The following is a 16721-nucleotide window of genomic DNA, read 5'->3' on the forward strand; positions in this document are numbered from 1 at the left end:
GGACCTCTCCAATATGGCCGCCAGTTTGTGTAGAATTCGTCACGTCCGGCTCGTGCTCAAAGGAACAACCGATATGAACCCCTCGCTTCCGGTAATGCCTCCTTTTCGGCAGCGGCTATTTCCTCGCCAACATGCCAGTGAGTATTCGGAGGCCTTTGTAAAATGACATTTTAAACATTTAATCGAGTGTTGGAGAGCCAACACACGGCTCAATATTTACGTAAGAAGTTAGCGATTCGACTCGTATCAGTTTAAGTTGCTTTCGTTGAGGTTTGGTCCCAGTTTAACACAAATAATTGTGCACATTTGAGCGCATTGCGAGCGCATTGTGACACAAGATGGCTGCGCACACACCGCAAACATGGAGCCAGTTTAACGGCGGAGCTGAGCTGATAACTCTTATAACATAACCTAAACAGTTCTAACGTCCTCTTAATTTACATTGAGAGATTGATGACCAAGTTACGTTATCTATTTCCATCATATATAAGAAGAATCGCCCTTGATTGATGGAAATGCGTAGTTACCTAATCCAAGAAATGTAGGCCAGCCGGGAAGCCTGAACGTATAAACGTAGGAGTCGTTAAGCAGAACAAAATGATGCTAACACAACAGCTAACTGATGTGCTTTTTAGACAAATTGTGCATTTGATTGACCACAGTCCAGAATTATATCTTTATTGGAATACGTAGTGCGTTGTCTTTAATCTGATTTTTTGTTGGCGAGTTGAATTATTTCAGAAGTCTATTTTTAATTTCCTCTTTTTTTCTATCTCAGCTCGCAAAAGACTTGTTGCATCCATCCCCTGAGGAGGAGAAGAGGAGGCACAAGAAGAAGCGTCTTGTTCAGAGTCCCAACTCTTACTTTATGGATGTGAAATGTCCAGGTACTATGTGGTTTTTACACTCAAATGCTACCCATCACATGGGCGGAAACTGTCTGCCTTTTAGCATATTTTACCTCAGCTTATGCGTGTCAGTGTGTTAACTGATGTCTTGTGTGTCTTTTCCAGGATGCTACAAGATCACAACAGTGTTCAGCCACGCTCAGACAGTTGTGCTGTGTGTTGGTTGCTCTACAGTCTTGTGTCAGCCCACTGGAGGCAAAGCACGTCTCACAGAGGGTCAGTATGAACAAACGATAAACCCATTATTAGTTAAATTTTGATTCTACGCCAAAGAACTCTTACTAACAGGGTTATCATGTTATGTGCAGCTGTTTCAACTATTGAAACTGGTTTACAAATGAACTCCAGGAAATGTTCTTAACATTGAATTATCAAACTGCAACAGAATCCTCAACATCAAAGCACTCACGGTGGATACAGAACCATTTTGATTGCTAAAATTTAAACTTTAAATTTGCTCAAAGACGACACCAAATTCTCTGCACTAGATTAACCAATAAGTAACTGATGTTTGAAGCCATTCTTGCACTGGAAAGGGTCATTTTTACTAATGGCTTTCAAAATCGGTGAAAAATGTAATGCAGTTTGGTGGCTTACGCTCAAATTAGTGTTTTGCTGGATCTACATGGGACTTAAATGCCTGATTTTTACAGGTATTTTGTGGCATTTTCTGCTGTGAGAATTCAGTAGCCGTAAAATTGCGTAGCACTAAATATCAACCAGTAATTGATTTAATTCACTGTCTTAGCCATAGCAGTGTGAGACGACTAAAAGCGGCTATAAAATGCTGTGCATCAAAATCCAGATGCGTCAACATTTTGCCGAGTAATTTTTTAACTTTGTGCTCGTGATTAGATATTCTAAAAGGAACATAACGTAGACTAAGTTACTGAACCAGCATCTTAACTCGTTATATAATCGAGCTAATGTTCACCTGATTATTTGTGTCTTTTATTGTTCATATGTGAGACATTTAAAGTTGTTGGCCGCACTGCCAAGTGACTGGACTTCCTCTATCGTGGTCTTCCAATCTCATTCCAGTGCCAGATCGACCTCAGTTTGCAGAAGGGTTGAGCTAGACCACTGGCTCCCTCCTTTCGAAGGCTGAGAACAATCATATCTGCTGTATATACAGAACAGTTCAGCTCATTCTGCTTGTAGTGTAGCTCGTTTAATCTCTTTAATTGAGTCAATTTTGCTGTCAAAGTCTCCGATTTTGAGCTGGTGTTGAATTGGCTTCACTTCTTGACTTGCACATTAAAGGAAAGCTGTTGAATCAGTCACACGATGGAAAGAGTCTCCTGTATCAGCACTGTGTAGGACAATAGCCGTGTGCAGCGCCGGCAGTATTTCTGTACTGTAAGGCTTCTGTTTTGTCAGCAGCGCTCTGACTGTCATTGTCTCCTCCGGCAGGGTGCTCATTCAGGAGGAAGCAGCACTAGCTGCCCTCCCCGGAGCTGAAGGGGAGAGGAGGGGATGGACCGGTTGATATCAGCGTCTTCTGCCTCCGGCACGGCGGTCTGATCTGGGAACGAGACCTGAAGACGGACCGGACAGCAGGTGGATGTCCACTGTTCATGTCGGCAGATTGGTTATTGCTGTAACTCCACCCTCCAACCCTGTCTCTCTTAATAAATATTGTTTTGGCTAAATGAATGGTTAGTGTGGTCATTTTGCAGCTTTAGGTTAAGACTTTTCTTTACTTTGAAGGATCCACCAGACATGTTGTACAAAGGTAGTGGGCATATTTTTATTAGAAAATACTACAGGTGAACGTCACAATTCTGCAGGATGGAGGTTTAATACTACAATACCAAACAAAGATTTATGCATTTTAATTTGTCAGCTCAGTGAGGACAGGTGAAGCTTCTCACTGTCATGTGATAAAGGCTCTCAAAACCTTGTTCAGTGTTCATTAGGAGTGTGACTAAACACTATTCACATTATCAACGATTATTTTCTCCTTTAAGAATAAGTTGGTCCAAGGTTAGGAAACCATCATGTTGGTCTAATATACAAATTATATCTGACAAATATGAAATGTACAATAAAGATATAAAGATTTTAGTTTCGTTCTCTTTGGCAGCACCTATGGTGAAAAACGGTGATGGTGGGGGTACACTTCCTGCATATGCAGGCGTCTACGGTTGGATCCGTTTGTTACGGTTGGGTTTTTCCTCACTCTGAGCGTTGAATTTGTTTATTTTTCTTTATATTTTCACTTATTTTTGAAGTTGTATCTGTAGTCATCCATCTTTTCTTTGTTTGTTCAGCCATAGATTACTGTTTACTCGCAACACGGGAAAGCAGCCGCTTAGCTCCGCCTACCCTCTCTGGCAGACCAACCGCTGCTGGGTGATGGAAAACGCGTCACTAACTGGGCACCGCTTGAGATTTTTCCATGAATGTCGCCTAGTAATGCTATATACTGCAAATGCAAAGGCTTTCATCAGTGGGCCATAGGCTCAATCACCGTTGTGTTGCCTCATTTGGCGATGGATAGTGATTTAACAGACATTTATTTACATGAAAATCTTCAAGATTATTACTTAAACTCTGAAAAAACTAAAATTACGTGAACCTTCAAATATTGCATAAAATTGTTAAAAATATAATTCAAAATAGTTCAATACAAATTTCTCAACTGTGCGATCTGCAGCTCCACTACTGACAAATGTTTACAGTGTATTTTTCTCAATCCAGGAAAGATGCAAAAAACCTTCTTTAGTACAGAATTCTGAATTTATATTCTACATTAGTTTTTTGGTATTTCAGTGATAGAAGCTGGTGATTCCTACATTTGAATACAGTTTCACACACTTCTGTACAGCCGCACTTTGTCATTAACTTGTATCTCTCCTGTCCTGTAAGAAAAAAGTCCCAACTTGTTTGTTTTACTGCATTATACTCCTGCTAACTCCTCCAGAAGCACCTGAGAAACCTCCATCTTCTTCCTCGGCCTCCCTCTACCTGTCCACGCTCCCTCCAGCAGCCTCCGACTTCACCTCCCGCTCCCTGAGCAGGTGTCGGATGGAGGAGTTCTGCGTGGACAGGGTGTTGGACAGGAGCGGCATCAGGCTCTTGAAGCCGTCGCTCAGCTCTTCCACGTGCTTCTCCAGGCTGAGGATGTGCGAGTCCAGCTCCCCCCTGCAGCCCTGCACCTCGTACAGCACGTCGTACATCAGGGTCTGCATCTGCGTTGGGGTCCCGCCGTGGAGTACGTGTGTACAGTGTGTAAGTGCGTGCCGAGAGGAGGAAGAGGAAAAGGCATCAGGGTATTTTAGATGCTACTTTGTTGGAGTGTTGTTAGGATGTGGTGTAAAATGATGCGTTTACTTGCCTCTCTCACCTTGCAGAGGTCAACGAGTGTGTTAGCCTGGTCTGCAAGTGTTCTCTTCTCCATCTTCACTCGCCGCAGCCTGAAGTTCAACATGATGAACAGTAAGTCACACGCAAACACAACACAACAGTTGTTAGAGACTAAAAAGACTAGAAAAACACATTAGGTAAAATTTTCCTGTTTTTTGCAAACAAATTGTTCCCATTGTCTCCATGATAGAGGATCCTAAATTACATAAAGTCGATGTTATTGTTGCTAACTGTAGGAAAATGTATACACCTCATACCAGACCAATGCTACGTCCCAACTCCAACTAAAAGCAGGTTTTTATGAAGTCAAACCATTCAGTATGCACTCTTGATAAAGTCCCACAATGCATTGCACAAAGGAAATAGAGGGCTGGAAAACTGATATATAAATAAAAAATCTGAGACCCCCCCCAAAATTAACAACAGACAAGAAAAAACATTGTGATCTCTCTGTGTTAAGTTTACTTGGCGGTTGCTAAGGTAACAGTTCGTGCACAATGATAATTACTCTGTAGTCGATCACCAAGCCAAGGATTTAGATTAAAATGCCTTTTTTTGAATCGGAGCAAAGAAATAAACCGCGACCGGTTTCGCCCCTCATGGGTCTTCCTCAGGGTGTGGATAGGTAGAGTCATGAAACAGAAAGTAAGGTGAGGTTCACTTATATATTGTCGAGTGGCCTGGAGGCTGAGCTACACCAGCATATGAATAAATACATATATTTTAAATAGTCAAAATGAAAAAGTATTACCATAAATAGTAGAACAATGTTACCATAAATATTTGATCTGAGTAGTTATTATGTAAAACAAGTGTTGCTATAAATAGGAAAAAATCCAGATCTGAACCTCATTGAAAACCTCCTGAATGTGATCTAGAGGAAGATGGATGGTCACAAGCCATCGAACAAACAAGAGCTGCTTTAATTTAAGGCGTGATGCAGGGCTTCTCAAAGTTTTTGGGGCCAGGGCCAAGATTTACCAAGGACCGCCTCATAATCGTAACACCGATAACGCATATGCTTCCTACCATTTGTACTCTTAGATGCCAGTGGAACTATTTGTGTTGTAAAACCTGTTGTGTTGAACAGAGAAACATTTCAAATTGAATCATGTTAATACCACTTTAAAACAGACGGTCATTTTACTCAAACTGCTTGTGGACTCAACCTGACAGCATTTAGACTTTTCAACTGATCGATTTTAAAAGCTGTCAGAAAATGAACAGCAGCAAGACGGGCGCAGGAGCGGTTCACTGCGACCTGAGTGAGCTGAGTGATTCATGACAAATTGAAGTGATGTGTCACAATCATGTCAGTTTCTTATTTTTTTTTTTAAGATTATTTTTTTTGGCCTTTTTGCCTTTATTAGATAGTACAGCCGAAGAGAGACAGGAAACATGGGGAGCAGAGAGGGGGATGACATGCACCAAATGACCGGCAGACCGGGAGTCGAGCCTGCGATCAGTGCGTCGAGGACTGTGGCCTCTGTATATGGGGCGCCTGCTCTACCAACTGAGCCAAACCAGCACCCCATCATGTCAGTTTCTATTGGTCCAAAGCAAACGTGGGCGGGAGTAATGGACACAATATGCTTGTTTCATTGGCACAAATGGTCCTCATCAGTTTTTAATGATACAGCACAATTTTATAATTTATTATAAATTTATTATGATTATTTTGCGGACCCCCAGGCTATGGTTTGCGGACCCCCATGGTTCCCCACTTTGAGAACCACTGGCATAATGTCACCCAACAGCACTATGAAAGACTGGTGGAGAGCATGCGACGCATTGAACCTGGTTATTCCCTCAAATATTGATTTCTAAACTCTTCCTACATTAAAACATTTTCATTCTGTTGTTTAAACATGAACGTGATGTTTTCTTTGCATTATTCGAAGTCGTACCAGTCGTCATTTTCTGCAGATAAAAGACCTTAATGACAATGATATGGAAGTAGGAAGAAATATTGTTTACAATAAAACAAACACAAAACCTATAAATAGCAGAACCAGAGAAAAACATAGTTTTGCAGTGATCTCTTAATTTTGTCCTGAGCTGTATGTTTGGTTAAATAGCTTATGAGTTCAACTTTATATTAATAAGAGGAAGAATGAGTTATTTCTTCTCCCTGAAATATCATACTCCAAAAGAAAAGAAAAACAAAATGTTTGGCTACATACTGAAACACTTTAGAGGTCGTTCAATGTTTTTTGGGTGAACTGACCCTTTAAAAGCTTTGAAAAACATACACATAAATATATTTCTTTTCATCATTCAAAAATCATAAATCAATCAAATGTCATCAGATATCAATAAGAAGGAAGTAGGCTAGTACTGCGTGATGTACTGGGGCTACACTGTACACAGAAGCAGCTGTGTCAGAGGACTGAGTGTCTTACTGGTGGATGGCCAGCAGCAGCTTCCTCTGGTGCATGCGGACTCTGGTGTCGTCTCTTTCTCTTGACAGCTTAGTGTGTTTGTAGATAAGCCAAGTCTCTCTCAGCACATTTGCTGCTGCGATTTTTATCTAGTGAAAGGACGGAGATTATCACCCCGGAGAGTTATTTTATGTTCATGCACACAACCAGGAAATAAAAGTTGTTTACCGCCCAGATAAATAACAACATAATGCATTATGAACTTTTTTTTTTTTTACAAGCAAATCCAGATACTTTGAACATATTTGGACACGACTGTCTGCATATTGTTGTCTCTAAGGAGTTGATATTTTTGTCTGATATATGCTGTGCAGAGCCTCACTTACTTTTTATTTTATTAACATGTCAATAAAGAAACACTGAGGGATGTTTTGTTGTTTACCCTCTTGGTGATGTGCGAGTCCATCATGAAGGTGTGAACGTGTTTCTCTGCTCGGGTCAACTCCAGCTTCCTGGCGACCACGGCAACCACCAGGACGGTGCAGCCCGCTCCCTGCAAGAGACATTTTTATAAGTGAGATCTGAACTAATCCTCCTTTCTTTAGAGGGAACTATGAATCAACTCTGCTCTGTCTCACCATTATCCCAGTGAGGAGGCAGATGCTGCGACCGCAGTAGGTGTGAGGCACCACGTCTCCGTAACCGATGGACAAGAAGGTGACGGAGACCATCCACAGGGCCTCCATGTAGTTGCTGCTCAAGTCGCGGTAATTGTGGTGTCTGCGGGGATTTGAAGGCCTCGTTTATCTCTCTGATTTTGTGTGTAGTTTAAGTTTAAGTTGAATTGTTTCACATGAAAATACAACATGCAAAACAACCTAAATATCAGTGTTAAAAAACTCTTTGAAAATCACCACCTACCGCTCGCACACATGTAAGCCCCACGCTGCCACGATCCACAGAGAGACGCTGAATATCATCAGCACCGTCCCGGGGTAAGTGGTCATCAGTGTTTTCCCCACGAACCGGGTGTTGAAGTGAATCTAAAGACCACAAACAGGACGCATTCATACCATAACGTTGACAGTCGGGGCCGACTGAGCCGGTATATTTAGGATAGCACCTGTCAGATTACAGTTATATAATGCAGAGGACATGAGGGATAAGAAAAGTTGTTCTCAATCTGGCTTGATACATGGATAGTAGGTTTGGCATTGCAGAGGGGAGGCAAAGGTCATTTTCGTCACTCTTAAATAGCGTTTATGAGGGAAGGGATTAGCCGCACGGATATTATCGGCTGCGGAAAAGAAAGCAGACAAGCAGAGGAGAGCCAGCAGAGGGACATACACTCACCGGCCACTTCATTAGGTACACCTGAAACATCTAATGCAGTTCAATACAACAGCACCGCCATGGATTCTGCTTGTTGACTTTTGTTTTGTTGAGAGTTGGAAGTGTGTAAATTCAATGATAGTTATTACTGAGGCCGCAGTTAAAGGTTAAATGAGGGTTACCTCTACGACAGCTTAGAGAAGGCCTGTACATTACAGGCAACATAAAAGCAGATCTAATGGCTGAGCTGGTGTATTGGATTACATTCGATTTTTCAGGTGTACCTAATGAAGTGACCGGTGAGTGTACATCAGCATGTGAAACCACTGGGATTCATAAGATTGAAACTGTGATAGTCACACCTCAAGAGTCACACCTTTACAGAACTCTCGGCCCACCTAGACGTGAAACATAAACAGATGTGCATGAAAGAGGAAGCCCAAACCGCTGCCCCAAATAGACTTTCCCATTGTGACAGTTTTAAAAATCATATCAAGCTTAAATGCCACTTTTTGTGAGTGTTGAATGATCTCATCACAGTCCTATCCAAGCCCTAAGCCAGATTCTGTAAGCGTCACCTCCCACCTTGTTGAGCGCGCCGATGCTGCGGGACGCCGTGTCCGTGAAGAGCCGGCTGTGTAGCATCATGGCCCGGCCCAGCAGGTAGAGCCGCAGGAACATGGGCAGGGCCAGGACGATCTCCAGCTCCGTCTCAGACAGCGACAGGCGCGGCGTGATGTGCTGTAAGGTCTGCTGGTAGTACGCCAGCAGACCCACCGGGTAGGGATGGATGGCCACCACCGCCAGCTCCAGGGCGATCAGGGCCACGCGGTCGCTCGTCAGCGCAATCCGCCAATCCTCGGCACCGATATCGTGAACGTAGAGCTGTGAAGAGGTGGGAAGAGTTCATAAAATGTAGCAACTAAGCTAAAGAAAAAGATGATTAAAAGTTAGATCCAACAATTTTACACGTTATGCAGAGCCTGACCGATATGAGGTTTTTGAACCGGGGGAAATATGACAGATTACCGATATGGAGGTTGATATTTTAAGCTGGATTGAAAATACACCTTTTGTAAAGCGTTGTTTTCTGTATGATATGTTAATATGGATGCATTCCCAAAAACAACAGTGTGCAACAGTGCAATATTTGTCATAGGCCCTTATCATAATATCGGCCAAAGATATATCAGTCTTTGGGCGATATGTATATGCTCATGCTACTAGCCTTGGAGAGTCCTCTAGCAAAAGTGTAGTGGAGAACACTCTTGAATTGTGAATTGTGCGACTTAATTCGAGTCAATGTCAGTGGAGATAAGGATAACAATTTTGATAAAGATTAATTTGGTGCTGTGTTGTAAGAAGGACGTGAGTTAACTAGGTCTCTGTAGCCTCCTTCTCATCTGTGCTAGAGGCTAGCAGCTTGAGGCTACATTAGCCGCTACTATTTTGTTGTTTTTGTGTCTTTATTGACAAATGTTGTACACAGTTAAATAAGTATCAAACAAGGAACAGCAATGGCAGGGGGTTTACAAACAGTCACAAGTAAAGCAAATAATGATAAGAAAGAGGTCACAATTTCAGTACATGCATATTTTAAACATTGTGCATAGATTGGAAGCTATCCTTAATAGTTAAGGAGTAGCCAATTGAAGAAATCTAGTGTTTGAATTCATTTTTAAAGCATAAAAAGGATGGTTTATGGTTTGAAAACTTCGATTTGTGGATATGAGATTTTGCAAATAGTAGGATTAGGTTGATAATATAGTATTGATTTGTTTTAGAGGGTGGATAATTAAAAAAAGCCAAACAATACATTTTCATATGAGAGTGAAAAATCTGATTCAACATGTTGACATATGAAAAAGGAGATCTCTTTCCAAAAGAGACAGGAGTGGGAACCACTGTCCAGAATAAATGTTTTAAATCTTCCTGAACGATCAATATCCTTCTTGAATCTTTGTAAGAATGACATTAGCCGCTACTAGCATAACAACAGCCCAATCTCAGGCTGACCTGCTAGTGGTCTAGTTGCATCGTGGGTAATTTTCCCCCCATGTTTTGGAAAGGAATTGATTTTGATACTTCATACTTTTGTTTTAACTCCCACTCTGAGCCAGACAATGAGACCGTAATGCTAAATGCGGGGATTCCACTTTGAAAGGACGTAAGAGGGTTATTTCTGTGAATTGTCTTTTGATTTAATTTCCTCCTGGTAAGATAACGACTTTTAAGTCCTTTCTAATGAAAAGCCTGAGAAGGAAAATCTAAACTCTCTGGTTGAATTGCTGATGTTGCCGGGGCTGGCTGATCACAAGTGGAGATTTTAAACAGGCCGTAATACTTAAAGGTTGGGATCCTCTGATTCAGAAAGTTCCCTTCCTTTTAATAGAACGCGTTTCAACTCCCCGTGGAGTCACTATCAAAGCCACAGATTTCAAGAGAAACCTTTAAATGTGAGAGAATTCTGCCGAGGACATTGCGAAGAGGTGACTCACCTGCACCTCACAGTAGTGGTATGCTATGATGAGGCCCAGCAGGATGATCGTAGACAAACTGATGACCGACTTGAACGCGAGGGAGTAGATGGAGCTCTGTGAGACACACACACACATACACACAGCAGTGTCAGTGATTACAAAGCTCAATCTATATTATGACATCAGTGATCCTTTGTAACCCTATAATCTTACATACATTTACATAATCCACTTCAATGATGTAATGATGACAACGATCTTATGGGTGTACTGTGCATTTTCCTGCAGTCTATGGTGGATCATTAACAGAGAGTGAGATGTGTGCTTTGTTTTAACTATAACATATGATTACACTAGGGTGAAAAACACTCTTATAAGGTTGAATCCAATAGTAATGTTACATTCCTCAAAGTGTGTTGAAGCCTGTTCTCTTTCTGACCTTGCTGTAGACGCTCCAGGAGAGCTCTGTCTCCATCACCATCATCACCACCCCGAATATCCCCACCGCCAGGGCGCAGTCGTTCAGCCGCTGCCTCCTCAGAAACAGAGACCTCCTGCGCAGCAGCCGCCAGCCGATGTTGTGGGTCTTCCAGTATGACTCGTCCTTATCGTCCTTATCGTCCTTATCGTCCTTATCGTCCTCCTTGTGTTTCGGGCTGGTTGGGGGGCTGGGGCTCTGACTGGAGCGCTCTGCTTGGGGCAGCAGGTTCTTGGCCTCCTGCAGCCCCTGGTGATATTGAGTCGCCTCATTGTGTGGCTGGAAGTCGTCGTCTTTGTTTGTGATGATGATCTCTGGGAGGGTCTGCCGATCGAGCATCTCCAAAGAAACGTTGCTGGGCTTGCGGTGCATCCTGCCCCCATCATTAATCTCCAGGTGAGACCTGAAGGGGCCCTTAAAGGGGGACCCGCAGGGAGACATGGGGATGTCAGTGAAAGAGGTGATTTTCTCCTGCAGTCTGTGAGCGCCTGCGTTCCTGCCTTTGCACTGATGATTGTGCTGTTCTGGATTCTGTCTACTCTTCCCTGATTTCTTCTCACACTTCTTCAATTTGCCCTTGTCTCCTCGTTTGCTGGAGCGAGGGGAACACGTGACGTAAATGTGGCCGTTGTACAAAGGTGTGGTGGCCATGGCCTGCGTTCTGTCCAGCCACACGGGCTGATTGGACAATGTTTGGAGGTTTTGGTGGATCCCACATTGTGGAGAGCAGGCCTGAGCTGGAGGGACCATCCTCTGTGGGAGGAGGGGGTGGTGGTCCTCCGCTTCATCGCCATCCACCACAGACAGGTTAATGGAGGGGGAGTGGTCCATGGTGAAATAGGATTCACCAAATCTCTAAAGAAGTTTGGATGGAGAAGGCGAGAGAAAGACGATATGAGACAACTTGAAAGCAGGATACAGCTGGAGAGCTTCAGAAGTCATCAAAGAAGAATTCTCAAATGTTTCCACTCGTAAAGTTTTTATTCTTTAGTGTATTTTGTATAAATCTGTCTATGAAATGGCTTCAAAATGAGAGAATATGTTGGTTTTAATTCACAGTAATCAGGATTTAATCACCGATGTGTCAGCGCAAAAATCCAAACTTTAATCCGAACACAGATTTTCACACAGGTCTCTTTTTTCTTACCTTTTCCGCCACTTTTTCAGTCTACGAGGAAGAAAAGAAGGCCCTCAGTCTTACAACTGCTTTAAATCTGGTAAGCTCAATCTCCTTATGGTCCCTGAAGGTCACATCTGCCTGAATCACAAAAAGATCCTCCAAATAAAATCCTGTTGCGGACTCAAACGCACCACGTTCACTGAGAAGACGTTAACAATACGAAGTTAAACATTAAAAACTGATCCAGCTCCAACACCAACGAGCTCCGGCGTGATCAGATGAAAATATTCCTCCTCACTCTGCATGCATGAACTTCCAGCAATCCATTAGCATCCACAGCCCCTCCCATAGATCCAAGCAGAGGTCATGAACTTTCTCCTGCATATAACGACATATGAGGCAAATACCCGTCGATATCCATTACATTCTCCGGCGTTTGTTCCCCTGTTTGTCCGTGGCTTCTGCTGCACGAATGTCCACCATCTTCCTTAAGGCTGCAGGGGCTTAATGACCGAAGACTTCAAGTTGCAGATGTTGCACCGAGCAAAGGCAAAGAATCATCTGAGAGTCATCTGTCAGAGTTTTTATAGCCCGGATTGGCAGATTTCCTCCTCCCTATATGTGCAGAAGTGCTGGTGAGGACATCTGCTTATACACGGTGTCAAAAATCAGCCTGAAATGATTCTCATACTTTCACTTTTAATTTGAAAATTCACCAATCTGAGTCATTAATGTCACAGGAATATAAACTAGGTTTTTTTTATGAATAAATCTAATCTTCAAAAGAGAATAAAGGTCCTGAATATCAACTCCGCAGATTAGTATGGCAGATTAATCAAGCGAAACAGAGATCTGATACTTATAAGCTTATGAAATATCAAATATGTCACCTCTTAACCAAACAATATGCGCAGAGCGGGGTGGAGTATTAAGCATTAAAGTCATAACAATGACATTCAGCATCATTTATTCATCTAAATCCTTGTGACAGATGGGTCTGCAGATAATAGAGCCCCCTCCGAACGCGCAGACCTAAAGAGGAAGGCAGGGCAGGCGGGCGGGGTGGATCCGGATAGTAGCAGGATAAAGAAAGGCATTATCTAATCTGAAGACAACATGTATTTAAAGGGAGATAGAGGCAGAAGGAAGGCTGTGAGTGTGCACGGGGAGAGCACAAACAGACTGATTTATAAATGTCCCTCCAGATGTAAAATATACTAATTATGCTAAAACTACTGTGCAGTACTCGGAGACTCGGAGCCAGATGCTGCTGTCTGGATTTGTTTGTTTTGACATTCTGCAGACAGGAGGCTCCCGACTGTCTGCGTCTTAGTGCACAACTGTCAACACCAAATCCATGTGGATAAAACCTGGAAAATAAATAAATATCTCACATCTCTGCGGAGACATAGATCCTCAAATATGACTATTTGGTTTTCAGACACAGAGCAAACCCACTCACTCCTCTGCAGTGATAGAGACTTCAAATGTTTTTAAATGATGTTGGCCTTTTGCTAACAAGATGCTGATAGGATATACGCACATCTGCAGGGCTTCAAATTAATTCAAGCCTCCGGCCAAGTGCTTGTAAATCCCGACTGCTATAGCTGCTAGCTAAGTATGTCAATTCGTCTTGCCCCTGTGGCCCGTCTCCAGCAGGTCTTCAATTTGGACTCCTCTATTGCAAATCATCCTTTGGCTGCTAAGAAAGTGAAATTAAACTGGGAGATGTTGAGTCCACTAATTGCTGTGGCTGGTAAATGGCATATCTGCCTCATGGCCTGAATCTTTAGTGAGTGCCAGTTGATCATCTGCTCGGGATTTTAATTGCTTCAGTCCGATCTGTAGGGATGCAGTGGTTAAGAGATAAAGAAGTCCTATTAGGAAGCAAACAGCACAAAGTAATTATTGTGTTTTAAAGGTCAAAAGTCACAGTTAGGGTTAAAGAACATCGGGGAAGCCGGCTTATTTGCTTTCTCATTCAAGATGTTTGTATGAAAACGCTAAATAAAAGAAGGTATCATCAATATAGAGATAATATTGTACTTCACGTTTGGATTAACAGAAATGTCATAACTTGGATAAGTTTTATTGTGGAGAATTCAAGTTTTTTGTAGCCAGAGTCTCAACAACAGACTTGAAGTATTCTGGAAATTCAGTTTGAAGCTTCCTTCAGCACACCATGTTTTATTCACCAAGCTGTTTTGGCTGTTGCTTTCACCAGGGAGGTATCTGGCGCCATTTATAAAAATACATACAAAATTTTCCATTTAAATAATATTAATACTGTTAATAAGTGCATACATTTTTGCATCAAATTAGAATGCCAATAAATAAAGGAATACAGTATTCTCATGCAAACAACACTTTTTCGCTATACGTCATTCATTCTTTAGTAACACCTTTGCTTTTGCAAATAAACACAAATGACAAAGTAGCCTGCAAATAACGTGCAAATAATTAGAAATTATTTGTTAGCTTAGCTTGGCATAAAGCCTAGCCTAGCTCTGCTCAAAGGTAACCAAAACTACAACATTTTAAGCTAATTTATTAACACCTTATATCTAGTTTGGGGTACAACATGTCTTTTCTACACTTTACTTTGAAGCAAACAAGACGGAACACTTGCTCTGTTAGATAAATGCAGAGCAAGGCTAGCTGTTTCCCCATGTTTCAAATATTAATGCTAAACTTAGCTACAGTAGGCTAATCATCTGCTAGCTGTATCTTCAGAGTGAATGTGAACAGGCATGAGAACTATTCCGTTAGCTGCTACTAGCACAGTATAACCCAATTGCTGACCAAACTGTCGGTGGTCAAATTGCATTGTGGGTAATTTAAGGTGCAGGTTTTAAGCAGGAAGAAAAGAAGTTGGAAAAACAAAGAAGCAGCGCAGAGATCGAAAAGTAGCCGTTGAACTGCCACGGCACGTGCCACTGTGTGTGCCAGTATTTGAATGGCATGTGTTGTTCCCACAAGGGGGCCAGCGGCATGTTAACGATTGGCACACGCCGCTGGCCCCCTGGTGGCATACCATAGGCCACTTTTCGATCTCGCTGTCACTCAAAAAAGTTCTGTTTCTGCCTAATTGTCTGTTTTCCAGCAAGGTGAGCAACGCTACATGAGAGAGAGTGAAGTTTTATTGGTAAACTCTGCTTTTCTCGCGTGCTTGACAGGTTGAATAAAGTTGTCTATTAAAAAAAAAACACGTCATGTACTCCACTCCATTCAAGACAGAGAAGGGGCCACGTCACAGGCGAGTGGATGTATGTGCAGGTTTTTGTCGATAACACCCTATTAAGCGGAGGGGACGTGTCAGCGTAGGAGAGGGCCTAATCCAATCAGCAGAGTAATTAAAAACACACAGCACAGCAGCCCGCATGGCTGATGGCTGCATTGTCAGGGCTGGTGTTCAGCAGTTAGCACAGAGAGAGGAGAGCTGTAGCAATGCCAGGTCGGAGCGATGGCCACCACAGCTGCTGAGCAATTACAACCAGGATCTACAACATTATTATGCACAGTAAGCGCTATTCATTCACTGTTTATAATCCTCATACTCTTCCTCCAACCATAAACATATGGTTTCATTCCACTCCCTCCTTTTCGTCCACCTGCCTGTAATTGTTTCCTAATTAGCTTTCTCTTTCTAGCGTTAGCTCCCATCTTTTTCTCATTCCCTTTAGCTCAGTTTCTTCCTCGTTAATTAACACCCTTCAAATAAGACTCCCAGGGTTGCTGAGCTCCAGCCAGCATGCAGTTGGACAACAAACCACCAGATGTCACCCACGCCTCAGCGCCCCCGATCTGTATTTTTATGAGGCGTAATGAATTTTGGTTTTGGCACAGTGTCACACTAGTGCTTGGTGCATAACAGCACAAGGGGCTCTTTTTTAAGAGAAGAACCCAAAGTCAATTTCGCACACATTAAAGCAGCTGAATTGCAGAGACGCAGCAGCAGAGGCAGCAACAGGATGCTCTTCTTCAGATGATACATTGCCGGAGCATATTGTACGTCCTCGCTCCACGCTTGGTGCAGTTTGATCTGGTTGAACCGGTGACTTAGCCATCCTTCTTTCCGCCTCCGAGGGCCACTCTCCATCCTCTGTGTGCAGCCGAGCGTGAGTGTGCAGCTCGGGGAGCGCTCGGGATGTGTGACAGGCTGCCTAGGAGAGGGGGTAATTCCGAAGGGCAGTAGAAGTAATAGGGTAATCTATTATACAGTCCAACTCTTTCTTCCTCCCCTCCTCCCTTCCTCCCCTTCTCAGTCTTACGCTTTCTCGCTGCCTCTGCCCTTGCATCAGCATTTCGTGAGGACAAATGAGAAGAAGAGTTTAACTATGCACATTCCCGCTGCCCTCCTGCAGAGCCCAGCACTTTCTCAATTAAACTGGAGTCCGTCTGCCGCCATGATTCAAAGCTCGCCCCCTGCAGAGCGCACACACACACACACGCACACACACAGCTCCAGTCTAGCAGTGTGTGACTATATATATGTCATATATTTTTTGACACATGTCGTGCTCCACATGTTAACCACCTATATCACACACAGTGACAGACAGGGGATCAGCAGGAAGTGAGGGAGGTTTTAAGGAGTACTTCTTCTTCTACACTTTTTTTTAAGCATAGAAATAAGGAAGGCAGATGGAGGAG

The 16721-nt window shown here is 42.8% G+C and overlaps 2 protein-coding genes and 1 non-coding gene across 3 annotated transcripts; 2 read left to right on the forward strand and 1 right to left on the reverse strand.

The window, feature by feature from the left end:
* The first annotated feature begins 96 nt into the window (after positions 1-96).
* On the forward strand, positions 97-2560 carry rps27.1 (ribosomal protein S27, isoform 1). Its single transcript, XM_069681815.1, has 4 exons — positions 97-137; positions 779-887; positions 1014-1124; positions 2322-2560. Exons 1-4 carry the CDS (start codon positions 132-134, stop codon positions 2348-2350), a joined length of 255 nt encoding a protein of 84 aa, XP_069537916.1. The 5' UTR covers positions 97-131; the 3' UTR covers positions 2351-2560.
* LOC138609571 (small nucleolar RNA SNORA35) lies at positions 1895-2024 on the forward strand. The gene has a single exon (XR_011309496.1). It is a non-coding gene; the product is annotated as a small nucleolar RNA SNORA35 (small nucleolar RNA).
* A 1628-nt stretch (positions 2561-4188) lies between the features above and the next one.
* On the reverse strand, positions 4189-11779 carry LOC138608807 (small conductance calcium-activated potassium channel protein 1-like). The gene is made up of 8 exons (XM_069681381.1): positions 10910-11779; positions 10489-10584; positions 8576-8875; positions 7580-7701; positions 7297-7438; positions 7101-7211; positions 6680-6807; positions 4189-4327 (listed from the first exon to the last, which is right to left on the reverse strand). Exons 1-8 carry the CDS (start codon positions 11777-11779, stop codon positions 4189-4191), a joined length of 1908 nt encoding a protein of 635 aa, XP_069537482.1.
* Positions 11780-16721: the final 4942 nt, after the last annotated feature.

The sequence above is a fragment of the Semicossyphus pulcher genome, unplaced genomic scaffold (assembly GCF_022749685.1).
Source record: "Semicossyphus pulcher isolate SPU_LCO1_2020_fin unplaced genomic scaffold, fSemPul1.0.p SCAF_5, whole genome shotgun sequence".
NCBI lineage: Eukaryota > Metazoa > Chordata > Actinopteri > Labriformes > Labridae > Semicossyphus > Semicossyphus pulcher.

Coding starts and splice junctions, on each gene's coding strand:
- LOC138608807 (XM_069681381.1), bottom strand. CDS start 11,779: ATGGACCACTCCCCCTCCATTAACCTGTCTGTGGTGGATGGCGATGAA. Junction 7,702..8,575: donor GCATCGGCGCGCTCAACAAG/GTGGGAGGTGAC, acceptor TGTGGTCTTTAG/ATTCACTTCAACACCCGGTT. Junction 4,328..6,679: donor CTGCTGCTGGCCATCCACCA/GTAAGACACTCA, acceptor GTTGAACTTCAG/GCTGCGGCGAGTGAAGATGG.
- rps27.1 (XM_069681815.1), top strand. Junction 888..1,013: donor TATGGATGTGAAATGTCCAG/GTACTATGTGGT, acceptor TGTCTTTTCCAG/GATGCTACAAGATCACAACA. Junction 1,125..2,321: donor CAAAGCACGTCTCACAGAGG/GTCAGTATGAAC, acceptor CTCCTCCGGCAG/GGTGCTCATTCAGGAGGAAG.